The sequence below is a fragment of the Lichenostomus cassidix genome, chromosome 19 (assembly GCF_008360975.1).
Source record: "Lichenostomus cassidix isolate B80296 chromosome 19, HeHo_3.0, whole genome shotgun sequence".
Lineage (NCBI taxonomy): Eukaryota > Metazoa > Chordata > Aves > Passeriformes > Meliphagidae > Lichenostomus > Lichenostomus cassidix.
Window position 1 is genome coordinate 6956224 of NC_139499.1, and position 19220 is coordinate 6975443.

Genomic DNA, 19220 nt, shown 5'->3' on the forward strand with positions numbered 1-19220 from the left:
TCAGGGAGGCTCCCAATCCCCACAGACACTTTCTGCCAAATCACAGGAGAGAGCATTGGCCTATTATATTTGAAAGAGCCTTATTGCCTCACATGGAGATGGAAAAGATTCAAGCAATGCAGGATGGAATTTAAATAAGAGAAGCTCCCAGAAAATGATGGCCCCGGACATCATCAATCCCTGTGAGAGTCCTGGAGGCTGAAAAGCAATTATGAGAAAAAGGTACCTAAATTTAGAGGTTATTAAATTTTGTCAAGACCATCTCTCTACCCAGGAGAAGTGAGCCATGACCTGCCCAATCCCATCACTCCAGACCTGGACAGGTTAATTTCTTCCTCCAGCAGTGGAAGCTCTACACTTGCCTTGATTTACTACCCCAAATGCTGGTGCTTCCCGACCAGGGAAAAGGGCCAGTTTTGCCCCATATTTTTGGTGGATTTCTCAAGTCAGATAAATATCCATGCAGATTTGGGATTCTGGCCGGGCTCAGGGTCTGGCTACATTAGTGGGTCAAGTCCCACCTTTCTGCTCTCCTGATGCAAAACTCAAAAATAAGTTTCTCATGAGAACAGCACAGCAGGTCAGGTCAAGGCCAGCTCATTGGCCCTGCCAATGCCAGCAAACTGATGTTTAAGGAAAAAGTGCAGAAAAGGGCAAGGATCTAAAAGTGAAGGGGGAAGAACCTAGCAATCCCTCCCCAAACACCCTGTCCAGTGAAAGCAGGGCTACCATCCGCAGCCACCCCACAGCAGAAAGCAGCCCACAGATAGGGTCGAGCAGCAGTTCCTAAAAAAACTGAGCAAGTTGTTTTAACCTTTTGTTGCTCTTCATCTGTGGAAGAGTCGTCTGATGCCTGAGGAGAGTTTCCAGGGCTGTTCCTTCGAGCATCTGCACCCCCATCTGCAGCAGGCTGCACTTCCAGCATGGGCACCCTGGAGACCCCATTCCTCCCAGTCCCTTGCTCCTCTGGCCTGGAATGGGAGCAGGTGCGTGATCGGCTCTCCTGGGAAAGCTCCACGAATTTCTCCAAAGCGCTGAAGAAATCAATCCTGTCTGTGCTGAGGTCTGTCACTTCGGGCTGAGGGTTCTGTTGGAGGCTTGGGGAATTTTGGTTTGGGGACTGGGGCAAGTCTTTTAAGCATGAAGTGAATTCTTCCATGGGAACCAAGTGCACGTTCATATCAGGCTTAAGGGCATCTTTTTCCAGATCGTCCACTGTGAGATCAGGAAACTCTGTTATTTCCAAGGGGTGCTGGAGCTGCATTAAGGCCTCAGAAGCATGGCAGTTGTCAGGGGGGACAGAGTCTACACAACACCCTGCTGTACAGCCATTGATATTGTTCAGGTTCAGCTTGTCTTCCATCTGCTCAGCGTGGAAGTCTCTGCAAGTAAACTCTAAGTGGATCCTTCTCTCCTTCACACACATATCCTCGATCATGTTTGCATCCTCTGGGAGCTGCTGCTCCCTGTCCAGCTCAGCTGAGTAGATGGGAGACATGGGCTGCTGGTTGTCGTTGGTCTTGGCCTCTGAGATCTGGTCAGCTGAGGTGGTGATCTCCTTCTTGTTCAGCTCCAGCCCAGCCTTGCAGATGGGCTCGTGGTGATCCGACAGGTCGCTGTCCGAGTGCGAGCGCCACAGTTTGTTGTGCCGCTGTTTGCTGTGGGGAAGGAGAGCGAAGGAAAACAGTGAGTAATTTCCACAAACCAGAGCCAGATCTACCTTGTAAGAGGACACAACCTACAACAAAAACCGTGCCAAATGCTGGAGTCACTGACCACAACTGCAGCTTCACCTGAACAGTCCAGGGTCAAACCTGCTGCCGGAAAAGTTGATTCAGTAATGAGCCACTTTCCAGGAGCTAAATCCCATGGCACCATTCTGCTCTGCACACCCCTCCCTATTCCCCAGCAGTGTTGGATCAGTCCACTCAAAAAATGCCATGTTTAACTGACTGCAGAATTCCGTCCTTTCTCAGCCAGCACTTCTCCTTTTGCTAGCAGGTGAGCAGTGACCAGAAGAGAGAGAACCCCTTGTGCTGGACACAAGTAGGTGGTGGGCACTGAAAAAAGTCCAATTTCCCTCATGGTTCCTTCTCTGAATAGCTTCAGTCATAAATAACTGGCTCTTGCAACCAAGGGGTAGGGTGGGATGAGTAGAAGTGGGTGTGTGCAAAAACACACAAGACATCCTCAACAATAAACAAACAGCCCAAATCACCACCCACCTTCCACAGGAAGGAAGCTCAAAACTCCTCCAGCTCCTGGAAAGCCCCTTTAGGAAGGTCTAAGCCATCAAAAGGCCAAGCAACTGCCAGTGGCATTGCATCACCTTCCTCATCTGAGCCTGCCAAAAACCCCAAGCCATGCACCTGGGCTTACAGAGAGCACCCGGAGGCAACTTCTTGCCATGAAATCCCAGAGCTAGCCCAGGCTGCCAAGGTTTGCTGAGTGGCCACGGCCACAGGGATGTCTTTCCACCCATTGCCCCTAGGAGGAACACAGAAACCGCAGAAACCTCCTTGGAGCTGCAGGAGACCTTGCAAAACCCCTCCAGTACCTTGCTAGCATAAGAAGACGCTCCCAGACACATCCAGTGGCCACAGTAAGTTAATTAATGGATGGTATTGAGATAATTACCATGTGCCAGTTCAGTTGTGGGTGCCCAAGAGCTAAGGAAAAGAATCCATTGCAGATTTAGCTTTCCAACCTTATAATCAGTGACAACCTTCACGTGTGACACAGACAGAATCAGGAGAGGAGGGTCAAGATCAGAGGCCAAAGACACTGTCCTGGGGTGCATGTGCTCTGTCTCCAATGGGTTTGGAGCAGTTTGACAGTGGCAGCAGAAACAGGCTGGTCCCTAAGGCAGGTTCTTGCTTGGGTTCTGCATGGGATGTCATCTGACATCTCTGCTCATATAACCTGGGGAGTTGCTGATGTTTTCTGAGGGCACTTCAGTGCTCAAATCCAGTTCCTTTGCTGCACATCTGATTTTGAAAGTGAAAACCACACTCCTGTGTGAGGAACTGGCAGAGATTTGAGGACCAAAACACATGTCAAACACCACGGGCAGGGGTGTGCTGTGCTAACTTCCAATCTCACACTTTTCCCAGTCTTACAACCTGCATGAGGTGCTTGAAGCAGGGTCAGAGAACAGGAGCCCACGTCCCTTCCCAGAGCCCAGCAGTCATCTCTTGACCTTCCTGGGCAACATTCCTGGTGCTTGTGCTCACACCAGCTTTGGACCAGGAGCCCCCCACACCTCCCACCAGCTCTCCAGGCTCGGGTATAAAACTACTGTTAATTCACACGCTGCACAAGGCACAGGAGATCCCAAACACTGCTTTCCTGTAACTTATCTATAACTAATAACAGAAACAGGCCTGGCTCAGCCTTGCTGTGTTTATCAGCAGAGGGAGGGGACAGTTTAACTAACCCCAGGAAGTATGACAGTCCCAAAGAGCAAAACACACTTCTTGTTGTGACTAAAAGCAGGCAGGGGGTTTTCATTTTACAGCTGGAAAACATATCCCAGTTGCTATAACCCCAGCACAAAACCGTAACTAGATAGTGTGAGCACATGGCTGCCCTCACATACCTTCCCCCTGAAATTGGAGCAGTCACATGAGTGTCAATCTGTTGTTTTTTTTGGTTTTGTTTTTTTTTTTTTACCTGTCCTGGAATACTGCAGCAATAAACAAGGCGGCCAGAGGCCAAAGCTGAACAACACAAAGAAAGAGGGGAAAAAAAGCAGTTTGGAGCTGAGAGGGGAAGTTAATTAAGAAGGACAATTTCTGCAGCATGGAGGGGGCCATTCCTTGCTTCAGGGAAGCTTCATTTACTGCAGGATTTTTCGTCCTACACAGATGTAATGCACTGCTCTTGCATTTTTTAAAGCCTCACAAGTAATCCTGTTTGTGCCATTGTACAGGGACTTGCAGAGTAGGTCAGAAGCAGGGCTGTGCTTCAGTGGAAGGGAAGCCACAATGCCTATAAACAGCGTCAGCAAGAAAGATACACCTCCAAAAAATAAATCACTAAAAGACAGGCAAAAATAATCCTTAACCAAAATGTTTGTACAGGGTGGCTTTGCAGGCATGTCACCAACTACCAGACTGGCAGATTACCCAAACCAACTACAGGGCTGAGGGCTTGAAGATGTGAGATACCAGCTGCTCCCACACCAGGGCTCCTCACAGGTGTTCACCAACCTATTGGTGCGTTTTTCACACCTAAAAAACTTCTTTTTCTCCATCCAACCTACCCCAGTGAGACTTAATTTCCCAGTCTGCTGAATGCACACCACACTGGTCAGGTCATCTCCAGCCCAGAGTTAAGCACTGACCTTTACTAACTGGTGCCAGCAGCATGTTTGGTGTCACATGAGGCACCCAAGGCAGGTGTCTCAAAGGGTTTCAGTCCAGTAGAGCACTATTTTTTAAAATTATCTATTCCATGTGATCTGTCCTGAGACTTGATACTACTTGGCTGATTTTTAGAGAGAAAGAGAGTCATTATGGCAGGCAGGGTTTGGGGAACAGGGGGAGAAGAAGGCAGGCATGGGAGGAGGTGGAGGATGAAGATCCTGTGGGTGCACCTGGTCAGGGAAGAAGCTGGGAGGAGCCCCAATGTTGCTGATCTGTGCAGAGAGGGAAAGAGGAAGCACTCTCCAGTGACAGGGGAGCTTCCACCAAGGGTTTGGTGTAAAAACTGGGAATCCAAACCTGGCCCAGCAATAAACACAGTCAAGCTGCTGGGAACAGGTGGAGAGCAGAGGAGGAAGGATAAGTTATTAGTATAAAAGGGAAGGAAGGTCTTTGGAAGTGAATAGAACAGACATGAAGGGACAAAATCAAGCAGGGGACAGAGGAAAGCAGTGTGCACTAAAGAGAGCACGAGTGCCTGAGCTGCTATAAATAGCAGTATATAAGACAACAGTTGGACTAGATCATCTTAAAGCTCTTTTCCAACCTAAATGATTCTACAACAAGCAGGCACCTCCCAACAGCACTGAGCAGCTTTGAAATTTACTATTTACTTTGGTCCAAACCTGCTAAGAGCCACCTCCTGTGGCAGGAGGCTCAGACTGGGTAACTGCTTGCTGCAGATCTGCTCCCAGGCAAAGCACACCAGGATCCCAAACAAAATACCATAATCTGGCAAAACAGAGTATCACTATCTCCTTCCTGCTGATCACGTGAAGACATTGCTTAACGCAGCTCAGAAACATGCAATATTTATGTCTTTTTTCTAGTCAGGTGATAGGCTTGGGATTACAACACACTTGCCCATACCCAGGCCCAGCTCCAGACCAGCCTCAGGACTCCAGGCAGGAATAAACACCACTGTTGCAATGCACAGAACATCCTGTCCCCTCCCCTCACACCAACACTTACCAAAGGGATCTAAATAAAACCAGACCAGCTGCTGAGGAGGGGCATGTTCAACAGGGAACTGTGAGGAGACAAAGCGAGTTCCCTGCCAAGTGATGTTACAAGCAACAGGGACATCATTTATCTCTGCTGGAGCCTGCATATCTCTGAATGCTGCACTTCATGGGATGCTGCTTTCCAAAAACCACACATCCTAGAAGTCAAACAGCCTCCTGAAAGCTCCTTGTTACACCTGTTTTCCCAGGCTCAGCTGAGATAACCCATGAAAACAGAGCACTACCCTTCCTAAGATCCCGAGCTTACATAAACACAGTGATACAAGCTCTGCCTAAAGAATGGAGTCAACCACTGAAGTGTTACACCTTAACATGGATCATCAGGATCATTCCTTCCACTCACCTGGCCAGCAGGATCCCTTGGTACTCCTCCAGCTGCCGCATGAAGCTGGGGTTGGGCTTGGTGACGGTGCGCCGTTCCTTCACGTAGTCGTAAGCCCTGTCCAGATTCCAGCCATATTCCTTCATGGCATAAGCAATCACTGTGGATGCTGAGCGGCTCACTCCCATCTTGCAGTGCACCAGGCACTTGGAACCATTTTTCCTGAAGTGGGAGAAAGAACAAAAGAGGATCGTTAAACAGAGAATATCTGAGAAGCTTAAGAAAACAGCAACTTCTCTACCAGAGCATTGTCAAACATATTTTCAACACTGTGGCCACAGCTGGAGTCTGGGATGTGATCTGATAATCCAATTTACAAACTGGAGCAAGACACACAAAGAAACTGAAGAACAAGGTCTTATTAATATTCTTAGCAGATTTTGTTACCACAGCTCTTCTGAAGCTGTTACTGCAAAGTGGACAAACACAGAGACAGGGAAACCTCAGAGGACTAACATGCCACCCTTGAGCTCAGCCCAAATGGCCCACTGTATCAAGCAGTATTCCAAGTAAAAACAGAACCTGTACCATAAATGTGGTGTCACAGTTTAGAAACAAATCCCTGGATGATTCTGAGCAGTTCAGGGGAGCCTCTAGCACAGAGGTGTTTTTATACTGCATACCACAAAATGAAAATGCTCTGAAGTGTGTTAGGCAAGGAAGAAAATCAGCAGGAAAATAGAAAATGCTTAGTATATATCTTCTAAATGTGTGTGTTGTGTTTTCTGAAAAGACTTACTTTGCCTTGGAGATGAATTTGTAGGTATCATTCCAGTAAGCCAGAAGATCTGTAGCTTCTTCATCATAAACCCGAATATTGTGGTACTCAAAGAGCCCAGGGAAGAAGTTATCTATTTCTCGAGTCACATTCAAAATATACCGTACCCTGCATGGAAACAGCAGAGAGAAACACAGCCAGTTCAGAGAGATGTCCTGCTGCTACACTGCAGCCTTGCCTTGCTTTGCCAAGGGCATTTGGAAGTGCAGTCTTGAACAAAATGCCTGGGAAACCAGGAATTAATGTAAGGAAGCTGCAGCTAACACAGACAATAGGTTTGGCTGGGCAGTTTAGAGCCTGATAACAGGGATCCATGGATAGAAACCTCCTCTGCATTATGTCAGGTCACACTGCCCACCACCTCCATTCTACTTGTCAGCAACACTTGTGCCACAGGAGTTCCTGCAATTAGTGTTTGCACACTTTCTCAAAGCCCCTCTGTGACTCTCTCCTCCTGCTGCACCAAAATCACAGGAAGATGGAAGACTAAGTCCCCAAGTAAAACCAGAGCTAAACAAATCCATGAAGTAACTACAGAGAGATGTAGCAGACAATGAGCCACTGGGGAGGATTTATTTCTTATCCCTAAATTTTCTGGAAAGGAAACTGCTAGAGAAAGCGTGTGGTATTTATGTACACTGCACTCAGTATTTTTAGCCCTGAGGGTTACTCGTAAGATGCTTATGAAATGCACTCGTGCTGGGATATCAGGCAGAACAAGGGCATTGCAAGGGAGTGACATCCCTTTTCCCAAGCAGGTATGAGATCACTGGCAATCAAGTAGGACCTGTTGGACTCAAGGAAACCACAGCAGACCCTGAGCTCAACAAGAAGAGTCAATTTTGCCAGGCTGAATTTCTGAGGTACAGACACACTATCAATTCAGCAGTGTGATTAGTTTTTTCCACTGGATTGGCACAAATAAGCCAAACCCATGAATAATTATTTAGTTGCACAATCTTGGTGCTTATATCCACCTGGTCTAGAGAAAGGACATTCTAAGCTTGAAAAGTAGGAAGGGCAGGAACCAGAGGAACCCATCAGTGCTCAGCCTGAGAGCTGCAGGACTTTACTTACTATTGGGCCCCACTCAAAGCAACACATGCTCTTCTCCACATTTTCCTTCCTGCCACAGCCTGGAGGTCCGAAGTGCCTCTGTAATCAGTCCAGAACAACGGGCTGGGGCTGAGGGCACAGAGCCAACTATGCAGCATCCAGTTCAGTAATTGCAGCTTTTTACTACTTATAGCTATGAGCTTTGCTGCCTTCCTTTGTTTGCCTTGGGGACATTAGTCAAGGTCAGAAGTAAGGTTCTTTTACTTTAGTGTGCCTGTTTGTGGGACAAGGAGTTTGGAGGAAGCTTGTTTGGATCTGCAAATCCTTCAGTAAGACTCAGGTTACACAGCAGGTATGGAACAGAGTTTGTTGCATGGACAAGTGTTAAGGCCAGGCTCTTGCTTTTAAGCTGATGGCCTGAAGCTACTCACCCTCTGTTCTGCAAATCTTCCAAATTGGAGGCATTCCATTCTGAGCCCTGCAGGGAAAACATGCAAAGGGACACATCAGGCAGAAGGAAGGCATGGCCAGGCAACTGGTGGAGGGAGGGATTGTCACCAGTGAACCACAAGAGGAAGCTGACCAGCAAAGGGTTGGAGAACTGGGGGTCTTTTGAGCACAGGGGTACACAAGTGGTAACCAGGACTGATGTTGAGCACCTTCTCTCACCCCATTAACCAGATCCCTTCTGAAACAAGAAGCAGCTCTGCAAAGCAGGAGCCCAGCACTGTATGTTGGCACTTCCTGCAAACTGCTGACAAATCAACCTCAGCAAGATGGGACCACTCCACCCTTTCCCTGGAGGCTGTTGCCAGCTCTGCCCCACAGAGGAGAAACTGCCTGCATTTAAAAACCATCCAGGTGCTCTTTATACACGAAACACCCATCTTGAACATCAAAGGCAGCAACACCTAAGCTCTCTTGGGTTACACCTCTTCTCCCCGTGTTCAAAGCCTGTGTGAGAAGGATTAACACATTTAACCAACCCTCGCTAGGAAACTCTCTTCTCTGCAGGACACACAAGGGCCTCCAAGTTGCTTGCCTCCTGCTCAAACACAAACCTGACTGAGGACAAAACCACTCGAAGGCTGCCTTCAAAATTTAAGGTACACAAGGTACTTGCTCCCCTGCCCTGTAATGGCTCCCAAATGGAAAGATGATCCAGATGAAGATGACTGATTGTATTTCCCAAGACCCAGATTCAGTTTAATATTGTCTCTTTTTAGTCAAGGAAGAATAATTAAATTCAGGCCTGAGTACCATCAGTTTCCACAGGTAGGGAGAACAATGCTGCAGGGGTGAAAACCTTTTCTCCTGTCCTTTGATCCATAATTACCAACATCATCAGGTTTCTTATTTCCTGCTTAGTTATTTTAGCACTGCCTAAGTGGGATCCCACAGGGTCCTTGCCTTCCAGAGCACTCACAGCACAACCCTGCCTTGCAGCACACATACTCCTGAGTGAAGCTGGTGCCCAGCCCCAGCAGCACTGCTCCTCACCACAGCAGCTGCTTTGCAAATACTTTTATTCCACACATTAACCACAGCTCTTCTCCTTGGTGCTGCCTCCAAGCCTTATTTGAAAGGTTTTCTCCCCATTAAATGCACTCAGAGCCAAGACTCCAAGCCCTGCAGCAGATCTAGTTGCCTGTACAGCTTTGGGCCAGCACCATACGCCTGTAACAGGTCTCTCTCTCCCCTTATAACACATAGTCTGCAAAAAAACAATCCATCACATCATAGGTACTTCCAAGTTTCCTGGCTCTACCCCAACATGATATCCTGGGAGTGCTCACATTAACAGAGACCATCCCTTCTGAGCCGGAGATTGGGAGAGGCCCTCTGCACTTGGAAAGACCAGCTGGTCCAAGAGGAATGGCTTTGTTTAAAGTTGAGCCAAGCTCACAGGCTAGACAGCCCAACCAAACCTGTGTCCATGGCTCCGGGGCTGGGAAATCCAGAGGAGCGCTGACTCACCAGAAGGAGCTGCAGTAATTAAGACAGGCCCCAGCAGCAACTAAGCAAGCAAAACATTAAACAGCAAAATGTTTATGTTTCCTTAAGTGACTTATCTCCAGGATTCTTTGTTATGTTACTCTGCTCCTCCTAGATCACACCATCTCAGAGCTTTCCATGTTACAAGAGCGTCATTCCACCTGAATGTCACACAGCTCCCCTCCCTCTTCGCTGCAGTGATGCCCTTCCCAAACACAAGAATTTGGCATGTGGGTACCTGGACAGTTAAACCACAAAACTGGTCTTACATCAATGGAAACCGCACTGAAAAACTGTTAGAATTAAGGCTTTTCCCCCCTCCATTCTCTAGGGACAGGGTCTACACCTTGGTGCTACATGGCAAAGTCTAGTATAGCCAAAAAGCCAGGCTGCTCTTGTTCATTACTGTCTTGTTAAAGAGTATGCAACCCCAGGATCAACCCATCTCTCCTCCAGAACTCCTTTACCTTCCTCCAGAGGCCCCTGTGTCAACCAAGTGATATTGAGAAGCGTTAGGAGTGTTTACTCTTGCATTCACTTGTTAGACTCACCAAAAAGACATGATCAAATATCTGTGTGGGGCTGTCCATCTGCCCAAGGATCACTATCATTTCATTGTCAATGAACTCTTTGAACTCCCGCAGGTTGCACACCATCTGCATCTCCAGCTCCGTGCGTATCTGCGTGGGGAGGAGGGACACAAGGAAGTCACATGAAGCTTTTGTTCTGGACATTCTTCATGGTATGAGGCACAGAGCTCTCTGCACAACAGGGTGAGTTCCCCTCACCACTCACCTCTTTTGAGGTGATGTTCTCCAAATCTTTCTGCATCATGATCTCCCTTAATTTGGTCTTAATGAGCCGTTCCGTGCGCTCCCGCTCAGTTGGGCTGTCAGAAGAAAGCAACAGAGTCACTGGGAGGAGAAACAAACTGGACTTTTGGCACTTTTTAAATAGCTATAGACTGCATACTCTGTAGAGTCTCAGACTCTCACACTACTTCCCCCAGGCATGTCCTCGGCTAGAGGGAATTCAGGTGACAGTAAAGCCCAGTTTAGATTCACAGTCGTATATGAAAGACACCAACTGAATGCTCCTAATCCATTGTAGTCATCCAGAGAACCTCTGGTATTTGGTAAAATTTAAATTGGGAAGGCTGCATTATACCCTCTGGAGCAATATGTAAGCTACTCCCTACCTTTCTTGGAAAGGTAACAGCTCCAAAACTCCTTACATGGAGAGACGAGGGCAGCTAAGCCTCTGCATTCCTGCCGCCTCTGCTGCCAGGGGCCTTATCACCAGCTGCAAAAATAGCCTGAGTAACACCAGGGGAAGCTGCAGCAGAGCAGCAGCACAGGGCTGGCTCACCCAGCATCTTTAGAAGGGACCCAGCAGGGACATCTCCCACCACCTTTCTCTTTCTCTGGAAGGCTGCCAGGTTGGCGAGGGCATGGAGGTTCCAAGTGTTCAACTGGTGGTTCACAAATAAAAATCATGGAAGTTCCTGGTTCTTTTAACCTCATGCCTTATTTCAGGGCTCCATTCAGAGAATGCTGTTTAAGTGTCCCCAGGAAATAATTCAATTGTCACCACCAGGGAAAGGGTGGGTTAGATAAAATTTATATATGAAAAGCTACAAGAAAATATTAATCTGTCAGCCTGCCAAAACTTTTCAGCCACCCGCCTTGTACATTAAAAAACAATCAAGTGTGAAGACTTGTTCACAGCTGAACAACTGCTTAGCATCATTATTCACTCACTGGATTCCAGCAACAGGAAATATCTGGGAGCATAAATCAACCAAAGGTACTCTTATCCTGGGAAAAGCAGCTGGGGCCAGTGAAGTAATTACAAAATTACAAAATGGGCAACTGAAGCCCTCACACTTGGCACCACATTGGGTCACAGACTACCTTTCAGGTTATATGGTATCATTACCATCAGCAATTACTAATGACAGGGGTGGTAAACCTTGAATGTTGACACAGCCTATAAATTTTGCCTTTCCAAATTGCCTACCCATTTACCTCAGCCACTGTTTTGGACTATCTATCACCTGATAACCAAGCTAAATATCTGGAGGCATCGTGAGACCTACACCTGGTTCTGTTCCACACTTGCTAAGCTCCGCAGGATGACAAAAACCTGCACTGCTCTGCCTCCATTCTTAGGTGTTTCAGATGGATGAGATGAGGATGTTTCTGAGCTCACAGGCTAAGAAGTCCGTTCCTAAACATTTCACTTTACAGCAAAATGAACTGAGTAAGGATAAAAAGACCGTGTTAGTCTAAACATGTGCTCAGACACGTGCCAGTGCAAGAGCAAAGTCCAGAGAAACCTGCTCCTTCCAGGCCTGGAACCAGAGGACAAAACCAGCAGAGACAAGGTTTAGGTATACCACACCTCTCTCACCAGTAACACGGGACTTACCTTGCAGAAGCAAAGGTCTGCAATCCTAAAGCCCAAGGTAAACAACTAAACTGAAAACAGACTGGATAAGATGCAAGGGAACCTCAGGAGGGTTAAACTTCCAGTGCTGGTGTTTACCTAACCAAGAGTCCACATATTACACGGAACAGGAAGCCTCTCCTTATTAATACCTAATTAAGAGCAATCTCTTGTGGAAACTCTCTCCTCATTTGGGGACAGTCAAACACTGGCTGAGCAGAGCCAGCCCAACTTACACATCTGTGAAGAGGGCGGGTGAGTCGGGCCGGTGGGACTGGACATCTTGCATGGCATTCCACTCGTTGACTGACGACTGGTCAGAGTTGATATGGCTCTCATAGTAACTGACCCACGTGAGGAAGAGGCTCCCTGGATAGTAATTGTTGCTCCGTGCCACTTCACAAGCCTTATGCAAACTCTGCAGAGCAGACCTAGCAAGGGAACAACATTAGCAGGTTTATAATTTCTTCCTCAGGCTGGTATCAAGTGTTAAGCAGCCAAATCCAGGATGCTGCTCATGTCTCATCAGTTGGTACAAACCCCTGGCACTGTGCAGGAGGCTGTCCTGCAAGGCTGTGGATACCCCCACGCTGCCAGAGCTTGCATGTCTTAATTGCAGCATGCCAGGACAAGCCTGGATAGCAGTGAAGGTGCCCACAATTCAGAGGGCAGAGGCACCCGGGTCTCCGGTTCCAAAATCTGCTACAAATACCCAAGCCCTAAATAAGATGCACAGAGTTTGTGTCCAAGACAGGGTGCTGACAGCTCCTACTGTGCCATCAGCTGCCCTGCGTGCAGGGCAGGGACACCCAGGAATCAGACATGCACAACCAAGGGCTCAGGACTGTACTGAGATGTTTAGGTGTCTGCCTTCTCTCACTGCACGAGGGATGTCAGAAGTTTCTTCAGCTGCTGCTGGGAAACAAATCCCCCTCTCCTATTTTTAGCTTATTTTAAATCTTTGACTGGGATCAGAAGGATCCAGGTCAAAATCACTGGGTGACAGCAGCATCACTGACAGGCGATGTATTTTTGCAATGCAAAGAAGCTCGAGCCAGAAATACTTTCATGATCACTACATGAACCACCCTAAAAGGAAAGAAAAATGCAAGCAGCTTCTCTTCCCTCTATCACAATGAACATGTCTCAAAGTATTTCAAACGTATACTCAAAGCAATGTGACTTTGGGCTCAAAGCAGCAGCCCTTTGCAAGGAAAATGACCCTATTCCTTCCTGCCCTCAGCTGAGACAAAGCTGCTGCACACCAGCACTGATACAGCTTTTTCCTTTGGCAGCAAACTTCCTTCCCTGTCTCTGAAGGAAACTTCTGGCTGCTCGAGGAGGTCCCAAGAAACCAGCAGCACCTGCTTTTTAAGAGCTTAAGCAGTCAAAACACCTGGAAAAAGGAGAACTGGGACAGCTTGTAGTAAGTACTCACCACATTGCTTGTACAGACACGGGCTTGAATATGTGCACCCTGTTATCTGTTGATACGCTGAACCCTCTGGTGGGAAGAAAAAAAGGCACAGTAAAAATGTGTCCCAAAAGTGACTTTTTAGTTAATAACTGATAGTCTGCAGCACATTAGAAGAGCAAAAGTCTAGCCCTATGCATACACTGCTGAGTTCAGCTAGCAAACAGATCAAAATAGCACACTAAAAGCTCTAAGATAACTTTTTAAAGCAGCTGCTGTTTGGGAATGAAACTAAGACAGTGGGACAGTGCTGGGCTGTGCTGTTTACCTTGGCAACACAAATTCAATGCCACAGCTGGGAGCAACAGAGTCCAGCTAAAGAGATCCTGGGGCAGCTACCAAGGAAAGAAAAGTCATTCCATGCACTGCACTGGACAGCCTGAGTATCTGGCACAAACAGGAGTCTGCAAGTCAGGTGTCTATCTGGCAGAGAAACATCATTCTTGCTGTATGCTGGGCTGAGTGCTGCCTGCTGCAAGCGTGATGGAGGAACACATAATAGGATCCCTTTAAGGAGCTTTCACTACACACCCACTCGCCAGTAAAAGCTCCTTTACTCCAGCTTAAACACACACATAAGCCAGTGTCTCAGTGCGTGTTTATTCACAGATAAGTCAATTATTGGCGTTCCCTGCCACAACCAATGTGAGTTAGGGCCTTAGAGCCTACTAACCAGATACAGGTCAACAGAGGAGGTCTGCTGGACCTGTGAGGGCTCTGCAAGCACTGGAATCCTTCCCCATACACCTTGTTTTAAGCTGTATTGACATAGAACACACAAAAGGCACTCACCCATCCCCATCCAGGTGGATCAAGGTGTCACTCCAGAGTGGCAGCACCAAGCCCATTGTACAAGTGCTACTGCAATAAGAAAAAGAAGGTCAGTCTATCTACTACAGCACCATGTTATTGTTCCAGTTTCATGGCAATAGTTGCATATCTTTGTATTCATTGTGAAAAAAAAAAGAGAAAATGAAAAATCCTACTGTTGTTTCAGTGACAAACAGGGCCAGTGCTGTTCTACAGGGGCCTGGCAAGGATCACTAACCAGATTCAAGGTACAACAGTATCCTTTCGAGCAAGACTAAAGGGTTAACACACCCAGAAGAAGAGCAAACAGGATCTAAAACCACTGAACTTTGTGCAGAAGGTCAGAGGGGGCTCACAGTCTTCGGTCAGCTCAAGGCTTTCTTTACAGATTAATCCCTCTCAGGCTCAAGAGGTTTGGTTCTAGATCTGATTTTGCAATCCACAGCTTTATTCTCTTGTTTGTCCCCCAGCCACAGCTGCTGGGGACTGGGAGCAGAGTAGTGCAATAGCAGAGTGACTGGCAGCACGGCAGGCTGGCAATCACAGCCTATCACCTGTGGTTGACTCCTGACCGTTCTTCACCCTCCCACACCTCAAGAATGAGCACAACAACCACCTCTTGGCAATCCCACTCCTCTCTCAGCTGCTTTGCTCTCTTTGCCCTCACAGTCACCAGTTTTCTGTCAGGCTGAGCAAAAAGCTAAGTTAAAAGCAGAAACCAAGTGATGGAAAAAAGGCAGGGGCGGGGGAACCCAACACAACCTGCTCCAGGTTGTCAGATGAAAGAGCTGAATCTCATAAAGCTGCAAAATTGCACCATAATCAAAGCAGCATCTTGAAGAAGACTGAATTCAACTGCCTCCTGCTCTTATGCTTTGCACCAGGTGGTCCCAGATTTCCACCAGCTCCAGCAGCCCTGCCAGTCTCCAGCTCATGAGGTGCAGGAAGAGGGCAAGACCAGGTTTTGGAGGGTCAGACAGGGAGTCCTGGAAATGCACACGCCTGGTGCCCAGCACCAGGAGACACTGCGGCATGCAGCTATTTCTGTTGACAACATGAGATGAGCTCATGGAAAGATGTGTTTTTAAAAGGCTTCCCAAGGTGGCCGGGGTATTTTTAGTGATACTGTTCAGCGAGCGCTTATCAGAGACCATAGCAACAAGTCTACATGGAGTTATAAATACCGAGTGGGCTCGGGGAGGGCAGATCACAGTGACCATCCAGAACCTCAGGAACTCCAGCAGAAAGCTAAAACGACCCTGCTATGTTATTAGAGACTGAATACCAGTGAGCTATCAGTTATCAAAGGTGGCTGCGCTGGTACATCACAGCCAACAGCCAGTTCCAAGCTCACAGCAACCTGTGCAAGGACAAGTTATTCTTGCCCCAAGGCAAGAGCATCCCTGAGCCACAGCTGTGCACACATGTGCAGAGACAGGAGCCAAGGGCAGCATCAAGCTGGTCACCCATTTTAGCAGGCATCACCCAAGCTAAGCATCTAAACCAAGCAGGGTGACTTCTGTGACCAGCAGGCTGTTTGGAAGGCAATTTCTTAGCCATATAGTTCAAAAGTATTTTCTAGTGACCCTGCTAACTATCTGGAATTCCAACTAGTTTCAAAAGCAAGACTCACTCCTGTAGCAGTTGTGCTGCAAGTAAGCGTGAATATGAAACCTTCCAAAACTGGTTGAATATCCAGTTGATTGTCTTCCAGTAGAGGCCAAGATTTACTTAAAACTCTGTTAAAGAGAGTCATGTGCCTCCATGCCCTCTCTGAAACGCCCACTGTCCCATTCTAAATGTGAAGCTTCTGTCCTTGAAGCTGCTGGGGTGCTGTCTCCTGGCTTACAGTCCCTCCAGCAGCAAAAGCTGCTTCCCAGCCACATTCTGCAGCCTTGTGGAAAGGTCAGCAAGAATTTAAATGAATGAAGCAGAAGCACTAAACCCTGATGACACACTGCTGCCTGGGGACAGCACACGGTGTGCATCACCAACCCTAACATTGCCATCAGGTCTTTGTGCCATGACTTTGGCAAGGAGCTGCCTGACAGTCACTTTCTTATTACCTGCCCTCCTGGACCCTGAGGTCCAGCTTCTCTAATTGCAGCTTTTTCTTTCTTTCCATGCAAATTGTCCCTGTCTCTGGTGTGCAGATGCAGGGCTTGGGGACCTCACCATTCAGAGGCACTTAACATCTTCACAGAAGCCTGAAGCTTGGAGGAATGAGGGAAATGTTGACCTGCACTGTTGCCTTCACATTTACCACCACGTTTCAAGAAACAAAAAGGCAATTCTGGATCTCAAGAAAGATGTTAGGCTGGAAAAGCTGAAGCAGCCTTTCCTGAGAAAACATGAACACCAGACAGTGATTTCTACACTTAACTTCATGGTGGGGTGAGTATAAGGACTTCCCCACCTGGACAGTCTCAGTACCTGTCATTGGAAGAGAAATCCATTCCCAGGACGATGCTCTCCTCCGTGTCTTGTCTGCCATTGGTGGACACCACCACCATGTATCTAGTGCGGTTCTGGTAGGTACTTTCCAGTCTCACAGCCTGAAGAAAAGAAAAGGGGAAGAGATCAGCAGTGAATCCAGCAAAACACACATTATTACCTTTACAGTCCGCTTTTCCATGCTGAGTGACAGGTGCAGAAGCAGTGATGCAGTCTGGACTCATACAGATGTCCTACACTCCTCATGGAGTAAGAAGTTCCTTATTCCCACACAGTGCCTTCCTCAACAGCTGGGATGTTCCTGGTGCACTCTGCACATCTGCTCTGCCCCACCAAGGCTGATTTTGAACAACCTACAGCCCTCTGACTGGTCCCAAACCAGTGAGCTTTGTGGACCACCAGTGAGACAGATGGGTGTGGAACGTGACCTTCAGCTCTCAGAGGGCTTTGCCCCAAGAACGAGAGTTTTCCTTTACACTACTGTGTGCTACAACAGCTCCAATGGGTCTCTTTCCACCAGCTTCCCAAGCAGCTGGACAGACAACCAGGATCTAATTCATATGTGGTTTCCTGCTGGTCCTTTGAATTCTTCTGGCAACTTCCCCAGTGCAGAAGCAATAGCACTGCCTTACACCTGGCAGGAAAAGATAACCCTATGACTAAGCTGTATCCTTCACTGGATTCAGATTGCTCAGGAAAGGTGAAAGTCATCATGCCTCGTTGTTCCTGCCATAATCACTTGTACCCCAGTGCCACAAGAGCTCTAGCAGGATTGGTGTTCAGCCCCAAATCCCCTAAATCAAATACCACTGAGAGCATTCAGAGAGCAGTGGAACTTAAGCTGTGAATGTCAGACCAACACTGAAGCTCCTGGAAGGCTGCACTGAGGTGAGCTGATCCTCCAGAAGCCACAAGGAAGTGAGAACTGAAGGGACTCCAGGAAGTCTTACAGACAGACTGCTGGTTAATGAAGAGCCCGGGGAAGGGAGCCCAGCACTCAAAGTTTTGCTTATCAACACTTGCAGCCAGCAGCCTTTACTTGCAACACTTTTTGGACTCTGTTCCAACACGTTTGCAGCTATTTTAGTCACAGGATCCCAACTAGAGAAACTAGGACATCCCTAGAAAGGAAGTGTCTTAATTCTGTATACTAAACCTTAACTTTGGATGGCCCAATCCAACCCCAAGACTCTGTCTGGCCTCAGTGTTTACCACATTGTTAAACTGCTGCTTGAACTTTGAGCAGGGCCTGCAGAGAGCAAACATGGGTGAGAAGGAGCCGTCCCAACTCAGCCTTGCCTTGTGCTGTGGACTCAGTTCCTGAATTCCTTGCAACCCAGTGGCTGAAGTTTGAAGTGGTGTTTGACATCCTCCACAAACTGGACCCAAATTCCTCAAGCACCAGCAGCCCCCCCCAGCCACTGCTTGAGTAGACACCTCTTGGTGACCCTCACAGGAGGTCATGGCTCAGAGAACCCAGTTTAAACAGCCTAAAAAAGATCAGGAATCAACTATGGCATGGATCTCTCAGGAGCAGGCTGCTTTTCCCAAAATTCTCCTTTAGTTCTTTCCAACTAGGTCTTGAGGTCAGAACAGCACCTCTCAGCTTAGAGAAAGCTCCCTCTGATCTCCTCAGAGCTCTTCTGTCCACCAGCTGGGAAATCTTGACCACAAGACATGGTGGAGTCTACAGCAAAGGTCAAACCAGTGCCTGGCAGCTGAGCAGAGCTTGCTATCCCAGCAGAGTGCTCTGTGGCAGGGAATGCTGAGCGCAGCAGGGAAAGCTTCCCAGTGGCATTGCAGGGAGCAGCAGCCCTGGTGATGGGGCAGAATAGCAAGTGCAGGCAGGAGATGGTGTTGACAGAGTCTTCCAGACTTGCCCAGTGGGACCAAAGACCAACAGAAACTCCCCAAATGCTGATGCCAGCAGACAGCAGTGCTCTGTACAGCCAGAGACTGTGCCCCACCCCATCTCCTTAGGATAAGTCATGCTAAAACCAGCCTTATTTTCCCTCTTGCTTCTTGAGTCACTGGGATTCCTCTGGAAACATGGAGGATCAAAGTGGTCAGTCCTTCAAGGTGCAAATTCTCCCCAACATGGCTGTTTCTAGAACTAAGCACTTGTGGGGAAACAGAAAGGTGCTCTTCAACCTACAAGAGCAAGTAATCACTAAGGTCTTGGTGGTTAAAGTCATTATCTGCATTAGGAACCAAACCTCAACAAGAAGCACAGACTTGCCTAAAACAGGAGCAGACAGACACAGCTGCCCCATGTCTGGGGCATCCACACAGGAGCTTCTGTTCTGCTTCTCTTGAGGACAGTCCAGCAGCAAGAGGATTAACAAAATCTAACTTACTTTGCTAAACCAATTTG

The 19220-nt window shown here is 47.8% G+C and overlaps 1 protein-coding gene across 5 annotated transcripts in view; it reads right to left on the minus strand.

The window, feature by feature from the left end:
• SSH2 (slingshot protein phosphatase 2) overlaps nt 1-19220 on the minus strand; it is a 97372-nt gene that overhangs the window by 6504 nt on the left and 71648 nt on the right. For 4 of the 5 annotated variants that reach the window (XM_085078363.1, XM_085078367.1, XM_085078366.1 and 1 more), the window contains 10 exons: nt 16826-16947; nt 14375-14443; nt 13547-13612; nt 12345-12539; nt 10456-10549; nt 10212-10340; nt 8097-8143; nt 6571-6717; nt 5793-5993; nt 815-1658 (listed from right to left, as the gene is read on the minus strand). In XM_085078363.1, coding sequence (XP_084934489.1) covers nt 815-1658; nt 5793-5993; nt 6571-6717; nt 8097-8143; nt 10212-10340; nt 10456-10549; nt 12345-12539; nt 13547-13612; nt 14375-14443; nt 16826-16947 — 1914 coding nt within the window. The remainder of the gene's footprint in view (nt 1-814; nt 1659-5792; nt 5994-6570; nt 6718-8096; nt 8144-10211; nt 10341-10455; nt 10550-12344; nt 12540-13546; nt 13613-14374; nt 14444-16825; nt 16948-19220) is intronic. The other variant, XM_085078364.1, reaches the window with a different exon arrangement.